This window comes from Uranotaenia lowii, chromosome 2 (assembly GCF_029784155.1).
Source record: "Uranotaenia lowii strain MFRU-FL chromosome 2, ASM2978415v1, whole genome shotgun sequence".
NCBI lineage: Eukaryota > Metazoa > Arthropoda > Insecta > Diptera > Culicidae > Uranotaenia > Uranotaenia lowii.
The window spans coordinates 399903217-399924115 of record NC_073692.1 but is presented as its reverse complement, the minus strand read 5'-3'; the positions used below and the strand labels follow the sequence as shown (position 1 = coordinate 399924115).

The 20899-nt window shown below is 37.5% G+C and overlaps 5 protein-coding genes across 5 annotated transcripts; 2 read left to right on the top strand and 3 right to left on the bottom strand.

Moving 5' to 3' along the window:
* Positions 1 to 56: 56 nt before the first annotated feature.
* LOC129749532 (uncharacterized) lies at positions 57 to 2892 on the bottom strand. Its single transcript, XM_055744511.1, has 2 exons — positions 2694 to 2892; positions 57 to 301 (listed from the first exon to the last, which is right to left on the bottom strand). Exons 1-2 carry the CDS (start codon positions 2785 to 2787, stop codon positions 87 to 89), a joined length of 309 nt encoding a protein of 102 aa, XP_055600486.1. The 5' UTR covers positions 2788 to 2892; the 3' UTR covers positions 57 to 86.
* A 67-nt stretch (positions 2893 to 2959) lies between these two features.
* Positions 2960 to 3748, top strand: LOC129747851 (39S ribosomal protein L35, mitochondrial). The gene is made up of 2 exons (XM_055742225.1): positions 2960 to 3086; positions 3141 to 3748. The coding sequence occupies exons 1-2, from the start codon at positions 3062 to 3064 to the stop codon at positions 3680 to 3682; spliced, it is 567 nt and encodes a 188-aa protein (XP_055598200.1). The 5' UTR covers positions 2960 to 3061; the 3' UTR covers positions 3683 to 3748.
* Positions 3749 to 3770: 22 nt separating this feature from the next.
* On the bottom strand, positions 3771 to 5691 carry LOC129747850 (fumarylacetoacetate hydrolase domain-containing protein 2-like). The gene is made up of 5 exons (XM_055742224.1): positions 5512 to 5691; positions 5226 to 5392; positions 4766 to 5162; positions 4375 to 4706; positions 3771 to 3995 (listed from the first exon to the last, which is right to left on the bottom strand). The coding sequence occupies exons 2-5, from the start codon at positions 5360 to 5362 to the stop codon at positions 3836 to 3838; spliced, it is 1026 nt and encodes a 341-aa protein (XP_055598199.1). The 5' UTR covers positions 5363 to 5392; positions 5512 to 5691; the 3' UTR covers positions 3771 to 3835.
* Positions 5692 to 14794: 9103 nt separating this feature from the next.
* On the bottom strand, positions 14795 to 15759 carry LOC129745172 (U1 small nuclear ribonucleoprotein A). Its single transcript, XM_055738091.1, has one exon. It carries the CDS (start codon positions 15666 to 15668, stop codon positions 15018 to 15020), a length of 651 nt encoding a protein of 216 aa, XP_055594066.1. The 5' UTR covers positions 15669 to 15759; the 3' UTR covers positions 14795 to 15017.
* Positions 15760 to 17674: 1915 nt separating this feature from the next.
* LOC129746984 (quinone oxidoreductase-like protein 2) lies at positions 17675 to 19184 on the top strand. The gene is made up of 3 exons (XM_055740983.1): positions 17675 to 17942; positions 17998 to 18617; positions 18674 to 19184. The coding sequence occupies exons 1-3, from the start codon at positions 17763 to 17765 to the stop codon at positions 19068 to 19070; spliced, it is 1197 nt and encodes a 398-aa protein (XP_055596958.1). The 5' UTR covers positions 17675 to 17762; the 3' UTR covers positions 19071 to 19184.
* The last annotated feature ends 1715 nt before the right edge of the window (positions 19185 to 20899 follow it).

The window sequence follows — 20899 nt, the reverse complement described above, 5'->3', positions numbered from 1 at the left end:
AGGATTTCACTAGACTAAAACAGCCGAACTATCCTTAAATATAAGTTTATTTTCATTATTGTACAAAATCTCTAAGAAAGTGCCGTTTAGGTAGAACTTCCTGCCTCAATATCGCCACCAGCAGCAGGTTGCTTCTTGTGGTGCTCCATAACCGCTTGCTGGGCCTGGCTCAGATTTTTCTGGCCCTCATATACCAGCTTGCGGATTTCGTCTTCGTTTTTCTGATTGACCGCCCGACTGACAACCTGCTTCAGCTTGTGGGCTTCGTTGAACTTGTGCTTCTTCGACTGGATCGGGGCATCTGTGGGGAGGATAGAGAAGATTTGGATGAAATGGATTCGATGTTCCGATTCAAAGTTCAAATTTTGAGTTCAGATTTTGATTTAGTATATGTACATCTGATTGAGAGTTCAGGTTAGAATTTTAAATTCAGGCTTGATAATAAAAGTTCAAATTCAAGTTAAGAATCAAGATTATGAATTCGGAATTGGAGTGCATTCAAATGCATTACTACAGGACCAAAGAGAAACATTCGCAATAACCTTTTCTTTTTCGTTTTCATATATTTATTCTAAAAGTTTCAGAAGGAGATTAAATTAAAAAAATGGAAATTTACACCAAGTAAAGATAGGAAAATTATTTGGCATTCTTAACACTTAAAATAGATGATTTCGGCGCTTACATTTCCTTGACTTCAATCGCTCAATTTAGAGTTCAGGGTTAAGGTTGAAAAAATGCGTTGTCTGTGTTTCTGTGTGTATTAGTGTGAATTTTTGTAAACTTTGTTCTCCACGTTTTTAATTGAGACACTTAGGATCAGAGGGGTGCAAGTGATTTTTTTTATCAAAACTGAGATAAACTGTTTTTTGGATAGTTAAAGTATAGATTAACATTCTGTAGAAGACACAGGACAAAAGAAAAAATATTTTTAAGCTATTTATAAAAAAACGTGTCAATGAAAATCCTGTTTCGTTTGGTGTGCACTTGCACCCTTCTTACACCAAAGGATTATACTTTTGGGCTGATTTCATTAGAACGTATACATTTTTGTCAATTGAAAACAACATCATCTAGCTCCGACTAACATTTTCTACTGGTTCTGACCAGGATAATCCAAAGTCCTCAGATAGAGAAGTGATGAAAATAGATTCAGGTGTAACTTCGTCGTCATAAAAATCTCATTGTTATGTATACAAAAAATTCTAAAATATTTTTTTTTATGGCAAATTTAGCCAATGCTAATAGGGATAAAAGGCAAACACAAAACGCACTTAACAATAATTTTTTTGCAAATATATCTAAGAAAAATCTCTCGGATGAAAGCTCAGAGGATTCAGAGTTTTCGACAGGCTCTGATCATGATTTTACATACTATCCCACGGAACAAAATGAAACTTCGAAAAGTTCAGAAGAGTCGTTGCGACAGGTAGTTTTAAAAAAATTACATTAAGTCTTTTAAGGAATATTTACATAACTGTTTAGGAAAGAGGCCTGGTATAATAAGACCAAAAAAGAAAAATTAAACATCCACGGTTCTTCTGGAGAATCAGAAGTTGCTGCTGCTGCAGTTGCTAGCGAGAATGAGTCCATTTCTGGAGAGTCAACTGGCCATTCATCAAGACCCCAAAAACGCCAACGAAATCAGGCAGTCTGGAAACTTATCTTGCGAAAAAAGCTACGAAACCAAGAGGAAGCGTACGTTGGTTCTACCGGAAAAAGCGACCAGCTAAACAGTTAATTATAATGAATGAACACATATGCAGGTATTCTTGTGTATCCATTAAGGAAAAAGAGAGATTGAAAGTTTTCAACAAATTCTGGGAATTAGGGTAGTGGAACTTGCAAACCTCGTTCATTATGAGTTGCATAGAAATTTGAAGCCCGAAAAGGCAGAAAATTAAATGTGCGAACAAAAACAAAACATCTAGCATCATACTGAAAATACTCGTTACATACAGATTCCAAAAGGATGCTATCATATTGTTTGGAGTCAGAGGGGTGCAAGTGTCATTCTTGGGATCAGAAGGAAGCAAGTGAAAAATATCAATAAAAGTAGTTCGCCGTTTTAACATAAATATCGCAAAAACTTTGGTTTTTCTTTCATTTTAGACCTCATGAGACACACTCCATCGAAAATTTAGTAGAAAAATTGATTCGATAATTTTGATTTAGAAAAAAAACTTTGAGGCCCGTTTTCTCGAAATCATCATTTCGGCACTTGCCCCTCTGATCGCGCCTCAATTATGAATAGATTTTTAAAAAAGAAAACTTAAGACCATAGTAAGCAGAATTTTAGGATTTCACTTGGGGGCTACTTTCTAAATATTTCAATAGAACCCAGGAGATATCAAATCACTTAAACATTTTTCATCAATGTGAAGTCGTTAAAAATAAATCTCTCATATTCAAGTAAAAATATCGTTATTACTTTACCTGAATACTAGAAGGTTAATAATGCCAATAGACCATACACTGTTCTTTACAGTAGAATTGTTTACTTTTTATGAAAATTTGTATGCATCTTTCAACTGATTTGTATTGATCATTAACATGCGAATGTTTTGAAAAAAAAAGTTCAAGTGCAACAGTCACTAGGAAATATTATATTTGTAAGCAACATAGCAAGTAGAGATATTTGCGATTTCCAATATGTTACCAGAACTATGAAAAAAAAACGAATTGTATTCACTTACTTTTTCGCTTGCTGAACGCGCTGCCTTTCTTATTTCCAGGTTTTTTGTTGTTAACTGGTGCCTTAGACTTAACTTTCATCTTTCCTTGCGCCATGACGAAAAGATTTAGAAGATTTTAAACCAAAAAACGGGAAGAAAGTTTAAACAACAATTTGATATCACACTTGGGTAGAGCGTTTTCTATAAACTAACAACAAACGCACATGTTCGATATACTGACAGCATCCATGTCAAAAACTGACAGCATCAACTAAAAGTTGGCGAAATACGATTGTTTTCGTTGTGTGTGGGGTTGTTATGTGATCAGTGTCACACCGTTGCGCTTTTCTCATCGGAATATTCATGTTAATTTGGGTAAATCATTAAAAATGCTACGGCCACTCGTTTCCGCAGGTAAGTTTTTAAAAGATCAAATGAATTTCAACATGTTAATCATGGATATTTCAGCGTTACGGAATGTAAATCATTCCCGGGCACTCGTTCGCCCGATGTTGGTCAAGCCGGCAACTAACATGAGCAACCTTAATCGGGACTTCTCCACGATGCTTCGCATTAGCAACAGCAGCATTCAGCGTGTCCCGTTCACTGTTTGCGCCCAGGCAGCCAATGCCGTTGCCAGCCCTACCGGAAGCATATTAACAGCACTTTCAGCGGTTCAACAACAACCGTCCCGAACAGTTATAAAATTTTCTCTCGGAAAGGGAAAACGAAAGACGGTGAAAGCGGTCGTAAAACGCTTCAAAAGGTTGCACTGGGGTGGCTGGATTCGCACCATGTCCGGTCGACATAAGCACATGTGGCGCAAATCGGCTGCCCGGAAGCACCGGCTGAAGCAGCATGTGCTGGTCAATTCCCAGCAGGCTACGTTGTTGGATAAGATGGTTACGAAATATTGGAAGCGGCCAAGGTTTTACATTAACGACCCTTACGCTCCCTATCACACCAGAGAGGAGCTACGTGAAACCCGAAGGAAACCTTTGAAGTACTAGAATTTAGTTGCGTTTATTTGAAGGACATTCGTAGATGAAATAAAACATTAATTAGCCTTCAAAACAGCAATAATTTCTTTAAATTATAATTTTTGAAACATTTATTAACTTTTACAAGGCTTGGTTTTTTCACGAATCATTTTTACAATTGTTTCACTGATCAGCTACAACGGTATTTTTTATTTTTCCGATCGACTCGATTTCGCTGTCGATTACATCACCTGGTTTGAGGAACTCCGGTGGATTACGATGCATTCCAACACCGGCCGGAGTTCCGGTAAGAATTACGTCCCCTGGCAGGAGAGTTATCGATCTGTAAACGAGAGAAAAGAAATTTTTTATCCTACATAAGTTTTTGTTTTTTTTAAATTAGCCGTAACCAAATTTGGACATGGGTTCAAATCAAGAGTAGGAATCTCAATCTTGTACGTAATTAAAAGCATGTGTTGGAAGCCTGAAATAGATCAGCATGATGGAATGGGATGAAATAAGCTTATTCCTGCACTGTGAAGTCAAATTTTTTGTGCATCGGTAGCTTCCAGACCTCTGGTGGTGAGATTCCAGTACTTGCTTATGATATAACGTCGGACAATTGAACTTGTTTTAAGCATAAAAATGGTTCTTAAAACATGAAGAGACTCTCTCGAGATTCATTTTTGCTATTCCATAATCATGTAATTTAGTTTACTTACTGCGTAACACGCTCGATGATGTCATCGATTCTGAAAACCAGTTCACCGGTGCTTCCGTTCTGTTTCTGCACCCCATTGACCGAGCAACGAATGTTCAGGTTGTGTGGGTCGGCAATTGCCGATCTGTGTACAACAGCCGGGCCCAGAGGGCAAAAGCTGTCCATAGATTTTCCGATCAAAAATTGTCCCCCATTGCGCGTTTTCTGCCAATCACGGGCCGATATGTCCTGAGCAACGGTGTATCCGAAAACGTAGTTTAAGGCGTCAGCTCGGGAAACGTGTCTCGCCTCCCGGCCAATGACGACCGCTAGTTCAACTTCCCAATCAATTTGCTAGAAAATCAATTAAAAATAATTCAACTAACATTTTTTTTCTGAATTTTACCACCTACATCAGTAATACGATGAGCAATCACCCCATCGAATGGTCCCACAATTGTGCTAGCATACTTGCTGAAGAACATCGGTTCCTTTGGAATAGGTTTGTTCTGTTCTTCACAGTGACCCCGATAATTAAGTCCAACACACAGGATCTTCTGAGGATTGGTAACCGGGGCCAATAGATTCACATCTCCGATCGCCAAAGATTTCCCCCCGGATGCCTTCTTCTGAACAGCTTCCAACGTTTGGCCCGACCGTATCAGATTGATCAGATCACCTGAGAAGTCATCCGAGATGTCAGTCACTTTACTACCATCCGAAGATAATACCCCCAAACGCTGCTGATCGCTGGATTTCGTTTTAAACTGGACGAACTTCATGTTGCTGGACGATGATTTGGAGAAATTTCTGCAAATAATGATAACATTTTTAATTTTACTTTAACAAGACAATTAAAAAGTAAATTCGAACCTTTTGGGACAGTTTACAGTCAGGGACTGGTGGTTATCAGCCGCAACCACTTGATAACTAGTTACTTTACAACCTAAGCCTCTACCACTACATGAGCCGATCAGCCCGGCTAGTAAGCGACCTCGAAGAAAACTCATATCGTCGAAACAGTACGACCAGCAGCTGATCTGTGTGGAAAAGTCAAAAACCGAAACCAGTTATTTTTAGTTGGAGAAATTCATTCAATACATATTCTAATTAATGGATAAATACAGACGCAAGTTTGGTGCATTTTGTAAAAACTTACTTTTTCAGATAGAAATATTCACGTTATGGCCCCCCGTTTGCTGTTACCGCATCAAATCAAAACAAGCACCTTTATTTGCGACCGTCAACAAGTAGCGTGCAGCACCAATACGCAATCTCTTTTTTTCGGCTCGCAGCCATGTGTATTTCGGCAAAATTTAACTGTGTGGTAGATCTCGGCCGTCTTGTATTCATTGATAAATATTTGTGATAATGAATGGTTCAACGAAAGATTATTCGTAATTACTTTTCTAAATATTTTTACTTTCTTTGAGTACCTGATTGAGGATAATTTATTCATTTAAATGAAACTGTGTGCTTAACTACAGAAATTTTGATAATATATTAGTCAAATCGTTTTGAAGTCATTTGGTAATTGATTGAGATTTACTACATTTAAAAAATAAGTCTTACAGCTTTCGGTTCGGAAAAATATTTATGTTTTGGTCTAATTTTGTGACAACGATAAAATGTCAATAATGTTTATCTTATCGTTCGTTACCTATTTATATTGCATATAAAGAGCAATCGAGAAGTTATCCTTAGTATGGTTTATTTGAATAAAATTAAATATTTACAATATACGCGATGCAGAATAAGGCCCATGATCTGAAGTACATTTTTTTTACTTCTTTTACACAGCTTTTTGCTATTCAAAATTCATGTTCTCTGCTGAAATTTGCAAAAGGTCATATGCGATTAGATTTTATTCAAGAACTTCGGAAGGGATAGGATTCTATACTATTTATTTCTAAAAAATATCGTTAGTTGGATCATAGGTTCGCGAAGAAATCTAATCCCGAAAACAACAAAATTTGAGAATCTCCATTTCAGATATGACTGGACCAAATTCAACAAATTTATTATCTTTGAGTTATTCAATGTGCTGTACAATACAAATTTATCAATTTCGAGTTATGGTTCTCAGTGAAGTGCACTCGTGTTAAGCGTGAAAACGAGACATCTCTTAAATATTTGGTCCTCAATGTGTTAAAGATGCCTCAGCTGTTATTTTCAGTTTAGAACTCGCTAGATCTTACAAAATTAAACTCGCTTAGAATATTTTACTTAACTTCGAATAATCTATCATTCATCCTTGAGCTTATATCTTACCACTTTAAGGTAAGAGCTCAACAGGTTTTGGTAGCTTGTCTAGATAAACATATGTAAAAATGGAATTTTCTTTCATGATTTATTAAAAACAATGAGGATTTAGCTGAATAAATTTATTGAAGAGTGTAATATCTTTTCAATTATTTAATGAGTGGTAGGTAGTAGCATTTAAAAAAAAATAGTTTCTATATAGATGTAAAATGACTTTTGACATGTCATTTAGTCGTTCAACACAATGAACATTTGACATGATATGAAATATCTGAAAAATGTATAATTAAACAAATAGACTTATCCTTTCTGCGCTGATTTTAGCGAGGAGAATTGTAAATTTCTTTTTTGTGTCAGAGTACAGTAAAAAAAGGTATTTTTTTAAATTACACTGAATTCTTTTTTAAACGATTGTTGTGTACGTGCAAAAAAAAAAGAAATCGTTTAAAAAAAGTTGAAAACAACCGGGTAAAATTTATCGCTCATTTCGAGTAAAGTGGCCAACTTGGACTGAAAATTGGTCATTTCCAACCAGGTAGACCATTCGGAGGTGATTTGAATGAAATCGGGAAGCCCAAAGATTTGTTTTGGGTTTTAATCCACGGTTGTTCCGGAACTTTCGCAGAATCTCTAAGTGGCCATTCCGACCCATGTTTCCGTCAGGAAGCAACGTCCTAATCAATTTACCACCCAAGAGTAATTTCGAAAAAAGCGGGAATGTTTATAAACTGTTTTTGACATGTTCGAAAATCGTCTTATTTCGAGAAAATCGTTTAAAAAAATATCGTTCTAAATAAAACCGTGTAAAATAAGATCGTTTAAAAAAAGAATCCAGTGTATTCATTTTAAGTCATAAGGGACGAGTCATTTCGGTACACCCAAAATAATTTTCACTTAAAAAATAAGTGACATCTGTAGTGAATTCTCGCCATACGTAATTTCATTTGAATTTTAAGTGATGGGTCAAGTGAATTCATTTAAGTGACCGGTCAAGTGAATTACACTATGACGTTCGAGTGAAATTTATCTGAATTTCTAAGTAAGTTTCTAATTAATTATCTCTCGCGTTTTTAAATAAAAGAACATATATAGAAAACCACTTCGATTTCAAATACTTACATTACGCTTTCGCCATAAATTTATTGATTGGAAAATTCCATCATGATCCCAAGGTAGATCGGTTACTGCGGATAGTTCGACTTCTAAACCTTCCCTGCAGCAAACCAGAAAATCTGTCCAGTTCAATCCACAAGCTGAAACATAATAACACCTTTAAATATAACTTTTTCTTACATCGCGTTTAACACAAACTACCGCCAAAATCGCCTAGTAAAGAGTTGGGAAAATCCAAATCTAGCATAAGCTTTAAACGCTGCTCTTTAGAATTTGCCATTTTGAACTCTGAAAATAAACACAATTACAACCCGACATTTACTTGAAATTCAAGTGATGGGGAAGTGAATATTTTTTCTCACTTCAAATTCAAGTGACGACTGAAGTGAATGTGGATGAATTCACTTGAAATTTAAGTGACTGCCAAGTGAAATGTATATGTCGCACTTGAATGGAAGAAAATCACTGGATCCTTGCTTTTAAGTGAAAAATCATGTGTATTTTAAGAGTGAATTTGGGTTCAGTGTATGGTCTTATCCTGATGATCACACATCTTAAGCGGGCCATAGACTACACAAATTGGCCTGTACAAATTCGATGATTCCGCGTCGATTGTTTAATCTATGCTCGCCCACACACACAAACATATTTCACGCGAACACAAATGATTGCTGGCGAAAACAGCAACAGCAACAAAAAAAACCATCTCCACCCCGGCTGGGAGAATGTTTTGTACAAAATATTTCGATCCCGACCGATTTTACTCCAACCGTTTGGGCGCTCATTCAAGCAGTGCCATACACTATGCAAATCGTGCTCACAGCGACAAAATTTCATCGAATTTCATCGCATTTGTACAAATGTTGTGTAGTCTGTGGCCCGCTTTAAAGAGGAGTAGCTATAGTCTTTTGGAAAGTTTTTCGATGTCATTAGCTGGTTTTACAGTGAGGGGCAAAATAAAGTGTCCAAATAATTTTTTTTCAATTTCTTTTATTTTTCTGGTTAAAATTCAACGAAAACGCATCGTAATATTTTTTTAAATATTGTTTATTATGTTCTTTTCAATTTTTGTTAATGTTGCGCTGTTAAAAAAAAAGTTTTTCTGATAGAAAAAAAAACAGTTACGGCGTGTTCGTAAATTGATTTTTTCTATCGACTATCGAAGTGATTTTTCCTATCGATGCTGGCGTTCGTAAATTAAACAAACTGTATGCAAAAGCATTGGAAGGTGATTTGACATCTATCAAACAAATCGATGCATCACCCAAACAAATCAGTTTACGAACACGCCGTTTATATTCCAAAAAAACAGGGGCAAAATAAAGTGTCCAGATTTGTACAGCTCCAAATTGATTCAAACTGAAGGCAAACAAGAACGATTTAATAATGGGTATGGCCTCCTTCGGCCTTCAACACCTCCTACAAGTGCTTCGGTATACTTTCAACAAGGTTGCGCAAGTGTTGTGGGTCGAGTTCCTCCCACGCAATAAGTATTTTTAATTTGTCACACCAGTCTTATCAATCAGAGCATCGAGAATGGCCCACAGATTTTCGATGCGGCAGAAACGGGAAAATGACTTCATCAGATTGGCCGTATGCTTCGGATCGTTATTCTGCTGTAAAACGAACCGCTCTTCGAGGCCCGTCTTGACGAGGGATACCTCGAGGTTTTCCCGCAGGATATTGGAATATGACTCAGCTGTCATGATTCCGTCAATTTTTACCAAATTGCCCAACCCACCCCAAGAAAAGCACCCCCACTCCTCCTCCGTGCTTGACTGTTCCTTGGATATGGCGATTTGGAGCTCCTCACCCGACTTGCGCCACATATGATCCCGCTTCTTCCGGTTGAATAGCTCGAATTTGGATTCGTCGACCCAAAACAATGTTTTCCAGTACTCGAGCCGTTTATCGGCGTGTTCCTTGACGAACTTGAGCCGCTTAGCCTTGTTCACCTGGCTGATGAAAGGCCTTCTCACTGCGATCTTTCTATGGTACTCCTTTGCATGGATGCGGCGACGGACAGTACAACGTAATACCAAAAATTGGAGCTCTTCCTGTATCTGCCGGATCGTTATTATTGCGTTTTTCTTCACTTCAAGAATGATTTTCTTGTCCGTTCTGGCATCTGTCTTGGGCTTCAGTCCTCTTTTTTTTTCTTGTAGGGGAGAGCCCACTGCGACCAGTAGTTGATCTATTGTGGTAATTACCCCGCGTTACTGTATGCTATCAGGCTCACCTGCACTATGGGTTGAAGTGACAGTTGATTGCTGACTAGGCATTTTATCCCAATCGGGTATGATATCAAAGATGTATGATATAACCTTCTTAGGGCTGATATTCGACCATATATCTTGTGCGCTTATTAACTTTGCCCCAAGAACACGCTCTCTCCTATTAAGGAGGGCGCAGCAGTTGCATAAGAGATGCTCTGCAGTTTCTTTTTCGAACCCGCAGAACCGACAGTCGTCGTTTTGAATAATGTTTATCCTTTTGAGATGCTGTGTTGTTGGACAGTGTCATGTCAATAGACCAGTGTAAGTACTTAATTCGTGCTTACTTAAGTTCAACATGTTTTTGGAGAGTCGTGCGCTTGGTTCAATGAATCTTTTTGCCTGAGTTGCTCCCTCTGCTGTTCTCCAGTTGGAGACAATAGTGGTGCTTTCCCAGTTCTTGAGTTCCATATTCAAGGCACTCCTAGATACTCCGCAGAAAGGTTCAGGTCCAATTAACAGGCCCTGAGATCCTTCCCTAGCTAGCTGGTCTGCTTCTTCGTTTCCTAGGATACCGCAGTGGCCTGGAACCCAGAATAACAATACTCTGTTCCGTATGGCCAGGTTTCTTAGTGCAACAATACACTCCCATACTAGCTTGGAGTAACATGTGAAAGTACTTAGTGCTCGAAGAGCGGCCTGACTATCAGAGAATATATAGATACTTGTGTACCTGTATCCTCTTTTCAAACAGGCTAAAGTGCATTCTAATACCGTATTTGTTTATGCCTAGGCATCCACTAGTGTTGCACTGGTGCACCACTAGGTGCTGTCAAACTGTTTGTTTATTCGGACGGTGTTGCACTGCCATCGGGCGGTGTTGCCCCGAAAATTTTGTCAGTGTTGCGAGAGAGCGTGTGAGTGAGTGAGGTAGCAATACACTGGCGACAGTTTGTGTTTGTTTTTGTCGGGTACGGTGGACCACTGATCGAGGGGAGAAAACAAATACGGTATAAAATTGCTTGAACTTCTGCTTGGAATACTGTTGGCCAGTTTCCCATAGGAATTGAGATCCTGAGTCTAGGTCCGAACACCCCTGTCCCAGTTCTATTATCCATTTTTGACCCATCAGTAAAGAATTTTATTGATCCGGAAGGAACCGCAGGTCCACCTGACTCCCACACTTCCCTATCATTGATAGTTACATTGTATGGTATGTCTAGATTGAAAACGGGTTCCATCCAGTCATCGTTCTTTACAATAAGTGAGTTTATTTTAAATATCTTTAGGATTTTTAGGTGTCCTGCAAGCACTCATTTTAGTGGTTTGTGCCAACGTAAGAATTTTTAACTACACAAATAACACACGACGTATTACAGGACACGACACTTAACGTTCTTACTAACGGAAAAAAAGGAACTAAAATTACCTTTTTGTCGACCGGTTTCGGGCTCGATGTTGCCCATCTACAGGACGATGTCCGACCCGGGTCGGACATCGTCCTGTAGATGGGCAACATCGAGCCCGAAACCGGTCGACAAAAAGGTAATTTTAGTTCCTTTTTTTCCGTTAGTAAGAACGTTAAGTGTCGTGTCCTGTAATACGTCGTGTGTTATTTGTGTAGTTGTCCTGCAAGATCCCCCTCATAGAGAGTTTTGTTTTTGGAGAGTCTCAAGGCACTACGTTCTGCCTCTAACTCAATAAATTGATGTAGTGGCAGGATATTTAGTAGTGCATTCAGAGCCTCGTTTGATGTGCTTCGCATAGCGCCAGTTATAGCTAGCGTTGTTATTCTTTGAAGCTTCGCTAGTTTCTTCCGGGCCTCTTCCTGGGCGATCCATCTCCGATCCGAACGTTTTCATCTTCTTCATGATTTTTGATACCGCTGTCTTGCTGATTTCGTAGTGCTTAGCCATTTCCCGGTGCGTTTGACCGTTATTCACATCACGAACAACCAGTTTCCGGATGGCAACGGAATGGAACCAGAAATTTATGCGTTCTCCATATTTTACAACTTATTCGAATGTAGACACCTGTTTGAATACCCCAGAGCCAAGCCAGTTGTTTATGAAACGTCAAAATACACAAAACAAACAAATTCGAGGGACCTCGCGATGGAAACTTATCGAAATTATATTGATTTTTGAGTTGGACACTTTATTTTGCCCATTTTTTTTTTGAATATTAATTGTTTTTTTTTCTATCAGAAAAACTTTCTTTTTTTACCAGCGCAACATTAACAAAAATTAAAAAGAACATAATAAACAATATTTTAAAAATGATTACGATGTGTTTTCGGTGAATTTTAACCAGAAAAATAAAAGAAATGATAAAAAAAAATAATTTGGACACTTTATTTTGCCTCTCACTGTATGTATTTTCGTAGCTCTGCTTTAATAAAAGCAGTGGTAAAAGCCCAAAAAGTCTCGATTAGCCGTGCCTCAAGGCAATTGGGGGGATTCATGTTCTTTGGCACGAAACAGACGTTTTGGCTTTTGTACCACCCTAGTATCTTTGGTGTAATGACATGCTGCCAAATCGGGCCAAAATATGACGGGTTAATCGTGTTGCTTGATCATCGGCAAAAAACGCTTCTGGAGGCATTTCTTCATATAGTTCTGGGTGTTCGTTGTTTCCGATGTGACTTACGGGCTAGATATTTTGCCGCAATCGCAAATTGCCTGCCACACCTTCTTGCCAAATTTTTCGGTTAAAATGGCCTTCACCGTTTCGCACCGAAAATAATTTTCACTTTAAAGGTAAGTGACATCTGGAGTGAATTTGCGCCATACGTAAATTCATGTGAATTTTAAGTGACCGGTCAAGTGAAATCACTTAAGTGAGCGATCAAGTGAATTTCAAGTGAATGGCAAAGTTAATTTCAAATGTTTGCTCAGGTCATTAATATCTTTCAATTGTAGTGGTTTTTAGGTGAAATTTCGGAATATCAAACATTAATCAACTTTGTTTCTACAAAACAATTATTTATTAAAAAATACAACGTAAAAAACGTCACTTTTTCTTCTTCAAAAAGATTTTTCGGCTTCGAAAAATCATTGACTTCCTCACTTTGACGAGACATTCGGGTTGATCTTTTCTGAAATAATAATTAAAAAATAAAATAAATTTAACTAGTATTTATTGTTTTGCATGATACTTACTTTAATTGCACTTGAATATTTCCAAAATAAATCATCATCGGAAAACGTATCCGAAACCTGATTGCTTTAAAAAGGGTCTCTGTGACGTGTTAACTGGTTCACACGATGTTTCTGTCGGTCGACCTATGGAAAATATCATTGTTTAATAACATATAAATTACTTTAATTCTGCATCTACCAACTCAAACAAACCTCTGTTGTTTCTTTTCCAAACAACAATGAAACAATCAATACTGACATTGTTGACATTCGCTATGCAAAAAATCACTTGAATTTTAAGTGAGCGGCAAGTGAATATTGGCTTAAGTGACCGGTCAAGTGGATTTCAAGTGAGCATCGAAGACATTCAATGCCGGTCACTTAAAACTCAAGTGATGAGCTAGTGTTTATTGATTCGGTCACTTAAAACTTAAGTGAGAGGCAAGTGAAATGTACATGAGCCCCTTGAAATGAAGAAATTCACTGCGTTTTCACTTTTAAGTGAATCTTCTAGTGTTTTTTAAGTGTGAATTTGGGTTCAGTGCGGAGATATCCTTGCGTACAGTGAAGTGTTGTGGCTCAGGAAGGGTTTTATAGTCCATATTTACGTATGTTTCATCGTCCATGATAATGCACCCAGAACATTTGCAAAATATTGAATCATACAGTCCCCGGACTCTTGGTTTGACAGAAGCGGCTTGATTTGGATCCTTTTAGGTTTTTCTGCTTCCAGTACGTCTTGATCTCAAGTCGCTCTCGCATCACGTAAGACGTCGAGGTCCCGACTTTTCTCCCCACATCCCGAACGGAAGCCGATGGTTTCTGTCATTACGGTATGACACTCTCATGGGTCATCTTGACAGCTTCTTTCATTGTTCCTGAGGATTTTTGTTTTTTAGGGGATTCGTGGTAGTCTCTAAAAATGCTCTATGGAGTTGAAATTTTAGGCGCTCAGGGATAAATTACCCACTCTCCTACAGTCTGAGCGACTTTATCGAGTTCAATACCGTATTGGAAGGAGTTATCACGTGAAAAATCCAATTTCTTCCCGAAAAGTTCCAGATCATGTTATAAGGTGGTCAAACTATTCATTTGGAACATCGTTGAGTTGAGAAACTCAATGCATTTGAATCTTTAGACCTCTCATGAACTCATAATATGCCTTTGATCTCCAAAAAAAATGTGAAACATAAATTGAAGCGGCCGCTAGGGGCCATGATAATGATGTAGAAATATTTTAACTAAGATTCTATCCACGTTCCAAAAGGAATTTTTAATTTGAAAACTAACCATTGAGTAAAAGAAAGTATTTGGCTCACACTTGAAACGGAAACTAGAAGTTATGTAGTTCATGAGGTCTGTAGATTCTAAAGCGAGCAGTTTCCGAACTTAACGACACGCCTAAAAAAGTTAGTTTGACTTTTCTATAACTGGTTACCTATAAGTTTTTAATTTGTAATTTATTAACTTTAACGCAGCCTGTCGGTTACAACTAACGATTAGTTCAGGTTAAGGAAATCACTTGTGTATCATAACGTGTGGAATATTAATAAATTGTGTTGATATCTAAAAATTTTAAAATTCCGAATTTTTGTATGTACTTTGTGTTTGTAAATTTACAAAAAAAAATCGATATGTCCATGATTTCCTTAAAATCATTTGAATCAATAACTAACTAATGTGTCATGTGATATATAGTAAAATAAACCAGAAGTATGGTCTTCCTGCACCAAAAAGACATCGCTCAGCCGCCCCACTCGACGACCCTCAAACCTTGTGAAGTTCAAAACCATGAAAGCGGAGTGCAATGCTTTTTGCATGGTTTTTATTATAGTTATATGAGAATTTTGCCATATTTGACAAAACAAAATCATTCATGTAAAAAATTAACTCAAATAAGAATACATCCTACCGGCACCGGCTACCCTCAGCGTCGTCTACTTCTTGGCGAAGGAAATCTTCATCGCGTGGGTTGGGGTAATCTTGAATCCTTGCAGTGCTTCCCGGGCGGCGCCACTCTGCAGTTCCGAGGCAAATTCCACGAAGGCGATATCGTGCCGGTTCGGAACCAGCCGGACCTCCTTGAAGCCTGGGAACTGGTTGAACAACATGGACAACATCATCTCGTTGGTTTCCTCCGGTAGATTGGTGAGGAAAAGGATCTGATTTGGTGGTTGTTCGGCCGTGGCCGAATTGTTCGCTGCGGCACCGGATTCGGCGTGCTTCTGCTTTTTGGACTTCTTTTCCTCCTGGTGGATCGGTTTAGGAACCTTTGCCTTTTTCGGGCGTTCCTTGAAGGTGCCCTTAATTTTGGCAATGATATCGCTGTCCACCTTGGAGTAGTTGATGCGCATCGGTTTGTCGTAGAAGGGGAAGCCCTGCATCGTTCGCATCGCGTTGGTAGCACTTCCGATTTCCTTGAAGATGATGAACGCTTGGCCACGCATTTTGAGCGTCTTCATGGCTACGATGTCCAGAATTTGCCCGAACTGCGAAAAGATGGCGTAAAGCGATTTCTTGAGTTCGTCTTTCTTGATTTTCTCGTTCAGGTTGTTGATATAAATTGTGTGATTCGGTCGGATATCCATTTTGACGATAAAATTAGTGAAAATTCACAGAACTTAAAAGTTTTCCCCGGAGTCGATCACTTGCAAACAAATTTCCGCGATGGTTGAAGAAAAGTGCTGTCAGTTGAAACTCTACACAGACCGGCAGTTTTGACGCAGGGATGCCAGATGCTTGGATTTTCACAGAATGAAATCTCTACCCACACGAATAAACATTAGTGCGGTTCATTTTTGGATTCTAAATCCAATAAGAATGTTTTTCGTAATATAAGATTTTTTATATCAAAACTGATTCATTTTTTCTATATATTGATTCTAAGTAATACAAGATGTGGATCATAGAAATTTAACTTTAAACAACAAGAATGCTATTTGAGTGCTTTATCAAAACGTCGCTTTACCATCACCTTTGTTTGGGTTCCCTCTCATTGCTCGATAGTAGGCAATGAGAAGGCAGACTCTCTGGCAAAGGTGGGAGCGATGGAAGGCGACACGTATCAACGTGAAATCGTCTTCAACGAATTTTACTATCTGGTTCGAAGAAACTCTCTTGTTAACTGGCAGCGCAAATGGGACGAGGATGACAAGGGTCGGTGGTTCCACTCGATTATCCCAAAGGTAAGCCTTAAACCCTGGTTTAATAGATTGGACCTGAGTCGGGATTTTATTCGTATATTTTCCCGTCTCATGTCCAATCATTGTTCCTTAGACGCGGTACTCTATCGTTTTGACATTGCTGGCAGCAATTTGTGTAATTGCGGTCAAGGTTACCATGACATCGAGCATATTGTCTGGTCGTGTGAGGTCCATCTTGTCGCCAGAACGAATTTAATAGACTCCCTTCGGGCCCGAGGAAAACCACCTAATGTTCCAGTGAGAGATGTACTAGCTGTGCTAGATTTGGACTACATGTTCGAAATCTACTTCTATCTAAAAGCTATCGATCTCCGTCTATAACCCTATTTTATTTTCATATTTCCCTTTTTATCTTCTTTTTTCTTTAAAAAAAAAGTGCTAGACTAAGAAAATGATTGTGAAAAACAAAAAACGAGTGTGGCTCCTTAAAACTTAAACGTATGAGCCGTTTCAAATAAAGAATTATAAAAAAAAAAAAAAAAAAAAAACAAGAATGCTGGAAAAATAGAATCAAATTTTGAGTTCGCAGTTCGCATTGTTTTAGCCGAGAGTAAAAGCGTATGGAAATCCTGCGTTCAAAAAAAAATTAAACACTGTTTTTCCCTTTTGATATTTTGATCAATCGTCAAACCAAGGTCTTTTGATACACTTTATACTTTTGAATATATACACACCTTGCGTCCAAGGTTCTTAGATACACTAGGTTCTCCGACTTTCACAGTAAGTAGGCGAGGAGTGAGCGGGGCTCTCAATGAGTTTGTTTATTTTTTGCTCGGCTTTTCTGTGGTTTGTTGGTAAACAAACTTCATGAGTTCCGTATAGTTGCATAGCCTACATAGCCAAAATGGCTGAATCGGGAATTCGTTATTCGGGAACACCTCCTGAATATATACGCACCTTGCTTGCGTCAAACTAAATTTTCAATTTGGGCGATGGAATCGAAAAGATTCTTTCTCTCCTTAAGGAAACTCCGTAAGATCTGTCAAAAATTGGGTGAAATTTTAAGCTGCATCCCACTTGCACTTATGGAAATCGCCCATCAGTCATCACCCTAATTCGACAACGCTTACTATCGCCTATCAAGGTCTTTTGATACACTAGGTTCTCCGACTTTCACAGTATTAGGCGAGGAGTGAGCGGGGCTCTCAATGAGTTTGTTTATTTTTTGCTCAGCTTTTCGGTGGTTTGTTGGTAAACAAACTTCATGAGTTCCGTTTAGTTGCATAGCCTACATAGCCAAAATGGCTGAATCGGGAATTCGATATTCGGTAACACCTCTTGAATATATACACACCTTGTTGCATAATGCGGAAGTGCAACTCTCCACTTGCATGCATTAAATTCTCGCCAAATTGGTTGGCGAAATACGCACCTCATCTGACAGCCTGTTGTTTACATCGCGGTTCTTTCGAAAATTTCCTCCCACTGCGCTCCGCTGCGAAAATCGAATGAATCCGTGGAAAAGTGCCGGCTGCTGCAATGTTTAAGTCCCTAGTTTTTACGGTAATTAAAAGGGGCAGTAGTTCCGTTCCGGTGTTTCGTTGCGCTTCCAAAGCGGCCGATGATGGGTGCCACTTGAAGGCTGCTGTTCTCCGAGAGATCGGCAAACCACTGGTTATCGAAACAGTGGAGAGGGTGAAGAAGCTCAAAGATGATGAGGTAATTTTTATTTAGTGTAATGATGATTTTTAATAGCATTTGTAACTGTTTTTAGGTTCGTGTGAAAGTTCACTATTGTAGCTTGAACGCGACGGATGTGCAGATTATATCTGGGAAGCATCCGGAACTAGAAGTCCCTCTGCCCTTCATACCGGGTCACGAGGTCTCGGGGGAAGTGGTGGAGTTCGGGAAGTCGAATCCGAATTTCCTCAAACGAGGTGACCGAGTAGTGGCAATGAACGATCTCCACGATCCTAAGGGGGCTTTGATATCGGAAATGATTCTGAAAAATCGAGACGTCTGGATTGTTCCCAGAGAGGTGCCCCTCAAGGATATGACTGTAATGCCTTACGGACATGGAACAGCACTGTTGGCGTTTGCCCTTCACTGTCCCCTGGAGCAAAATGACCTGTTGCTGGTAACGGCTGGTCCAGCTGGAATGGGCCTGGCCGCAATCGATTTGGCCGTTAATGTTTACAAGGCCAAAGTCATTGCTATTTGCGATACCGAGAGTAGCTCAGATTTGGTACGACAGAAGGGGGCCTACAAAACGGTTAGCATGAGCAAAAACTACACCAAACTGTACAAGGACATATCAGACGCCATGGGAGATAAAAAGGCACGATTGGCTTACGACGCTGTTGGCAAAGGACTACTTCATCTGTTGGCAGATTTGTAAGTTGATATAAGAAATACTTTCTGATAATCTAATTTATCAATTTACATTTCAGCGTTGACCATGAAACCGGTATGCTGTTTTCGGTTGATCCATTCTACAACGCGGAAAAGTTCAAAGCAACCAAACCGGAATTCGAGGTGCCGAAAAAGAAGAAAAAATCGGAAGAAGATGTGAAGCATTCCGCCCAACTCTTAGACTCCTTGATCCACCTAGACCTCTACAAAAATCCCGACGAAGACTTCTACAGGCAAATCATCACCGACACCATCGAGATGCGGCTTCAGAAGATGGTATCAGGACACGTAAGCAAAGTGTTTCCGCTACCCAAGATCCAGGAAGCGATTGAATTCATCCAGAAGAAACAATGCACCGGCAAAGTACTGATAGATGTTAGGCATACAGATTCCAAATCCGATTGCGGAGATGAGAAAAAAGACGGAAAACATTGAAGTTAGGACGTTAGGGCTAAAAATATTTATATTCGAATTATATAGCAGTAAACCGTTCCTTTAACAAATTGTGCTTAGTCTGTTGTATTGTGGAAAAATGCGTTTAATAAATTTTCTACGCTTCGTTAACACAATTGTTTTTACTTGGATTAAGATCTGAGTTCCTATTTGATTCCCGAATTTAAATTCAAAATTGACAAAATTGATAAATTGAAAAGATTACAAAAACTACAAAGACGACAAAAATGACAAAAATGACAAAAATGACAAAAATGACAAAAATGACAAAAATGACAAAAATGACAAAAATGACAAAAATGACAAAAATGACAAAAAGACAAAAATGACAAAAATGACAAAAATGACAAAAAAGACAAAAATGATAAAAATGACAAAAATGCCAAAAATGACAAAAATGCCAAAAATGACAAAAATGACAAAAATGACAAAAATGACAAAAATGACAAAAATGACAAAAATGACAAAAATGACAAAAATGACAAAAATGACAAAAATGACAAAAATGACAAAAATGACAAAAATGACAAAAAATGACAAAAATGACAAAAATGACAAAAATGACAAAAATGACAAAAATGACAAAAATGACAAAAATGACAAAAATGAGAAAATGACAAAAATGACAAAAATGACAAAAATGACAAAAATGACAAAAATGACAAAAATGACAAAAATGACAAAAATGACAAAAATGACAAAAATGACAAAAATGACAAAAATGACAAAAATGACAAAAATGACAAAAATGACAAAAATGACAAAAATGACAAAAATGACAAAAATGACAAAAATGACAAAAATGACAAAAATGACAAAAATGACAAAAATGACAAAAATGACAAAAATGACAAAAATGACAAAAATGACAAAAATGACAAAAATGACAAAAATGACAAAAATGACAAAAATGACAAAAATGACAAAAATGACAAAAATGACAAAAATGACAAAAATGACAAAAATGACAAAAATGACAAAAATGACAAAAATGACAAAAATGACAAAAATGACAAAAATGACAACAATGACAAAAATGACAAAAATGACAAAAATGACAAAAATGACAAAAATGACAAAAATGACAAAAATGACAAAAATGACAAAAATGACAAAAATGACAAAAATGACAAAAATGACAAAAATGACAAAAATGACAAAAATGACAAAAATGACAAAAATGACAAAAATGACAAAAATGACAAAAATGACAAAAATGACAAAAATGACAAAAATGACAAAAATGACAAGAATGACAAAAATGACAAAAATGACAAAAATGACAAAAATGACAAAAATGACAAAAATGACAAAAATGACAAAAATGACAAAAAAGACAGAAATGACAAAAAAGACAAAAATGACAAAAATGACAAAAATGACAAAAATGACAAAAATGACAAAAAATGACAAAAATGACAAAAATGACAAAAATGACAAAAATGACAAATATGACAAAAATGCCAAAAATGACAAAAATTACAAAGATTACAAAAATGACAAAAATAACAAAATATACAAAAATGGCAATTAAGACAAAAATGGCAAAAATGACAAAAATGACAAAAATGACAAAAATGACAAAAATGACAAAAATGAGAAAATGACAAAAATGACAAAAATGACAAAAATGACAAAAATGACAAAAATGACAAAAATGACAAAAATGACAAAAATGACAAAAATGACAAAATGACAAAAATGACAAAAATGACAAAAATGACAAAAATGACAAAAATGACAAAAATGACAAAAATGACAAAAATGACAAAAATGACAAAAATGACAAAAATGACAAAAATGACAAAAAT

Bases quoted from the DNA above. Each gene is read 5' to 3' on its own strand.
- LOC129749532 (XM_055744511.1), bottom strand. From the start codon at position 2,787: ATGGCGCAAGGAAAGATGAAAGTTAAGTCTAAGGCACCAGTTAACAAC. The intron at 302-2,693 runs GTAAGTGAATAC...TCCTCCCCACAG, and splicing joins CGCGTTCAGCAAGCGAAAAA to ATGCCCCGATCCAGTCGAAG.
- LOC129747851 (XM_055742225.1), top strand. From the start codon at position 3,062: ATGCTACGGCCACTCGTTTCCGCAG. The intron at 3,087-3,140 runs GTAAGTTTTTAA...TGGATATTTCAG, and splicing joins ACGGCCACTCGTTTCCGCAG to CGTTACGGAATGTAAATCAT.
- LOC129747850 (XM_055742224.1), bottom strand. From the start codon at position 5,362: ATGAGTTTTCTTCGAGGTCGCTTACTAGCCGGGCTGATCGGCTCATGT. The intron at 4,707-4,765 runs GTAGGTGGTAAA...TTGATTTTCTAG, and splicing joins TTGCTCATCGTATTACTGAT to CAAATTGATTGGGAAGTTGA. The intron at 3,996-4,374 runs GTAAGTAAACTA...TCTCGTTTACAG, and splicing joins ATCATCGAGCGTGTTACGCA to ATCGATAACTCTCCTGCCAG.
- LOC129745172 (XM_055738091.1), bottom strand. From the start codon at position 15,668: ATGGATATCCGACCGAATCACACAATTTATATCAACAACCTGAACGAG.
- LOC129746984 (XM_055740983.1), top strand. From the start codon at position 17,763: ATGTTTAAGTCCCTAGTTTTTACGGTAATTAAAAGGGGCAGTAGTTCC. The intron at 17,943-17,997 runs GTAATTTTTATT...AACTGTTTTTAG, and splicing joins AGAAGCTCAAAGATGATGAG to GTTCGTGTGAAAGTTCACTA. The intron at 18,618-18,673 runs GTAAGTTGATAT...TTTACATTTCAG, and splicing joins CTTCATCTGTTGGCAGATTT to CGTTGACCATGAAACCGGTA.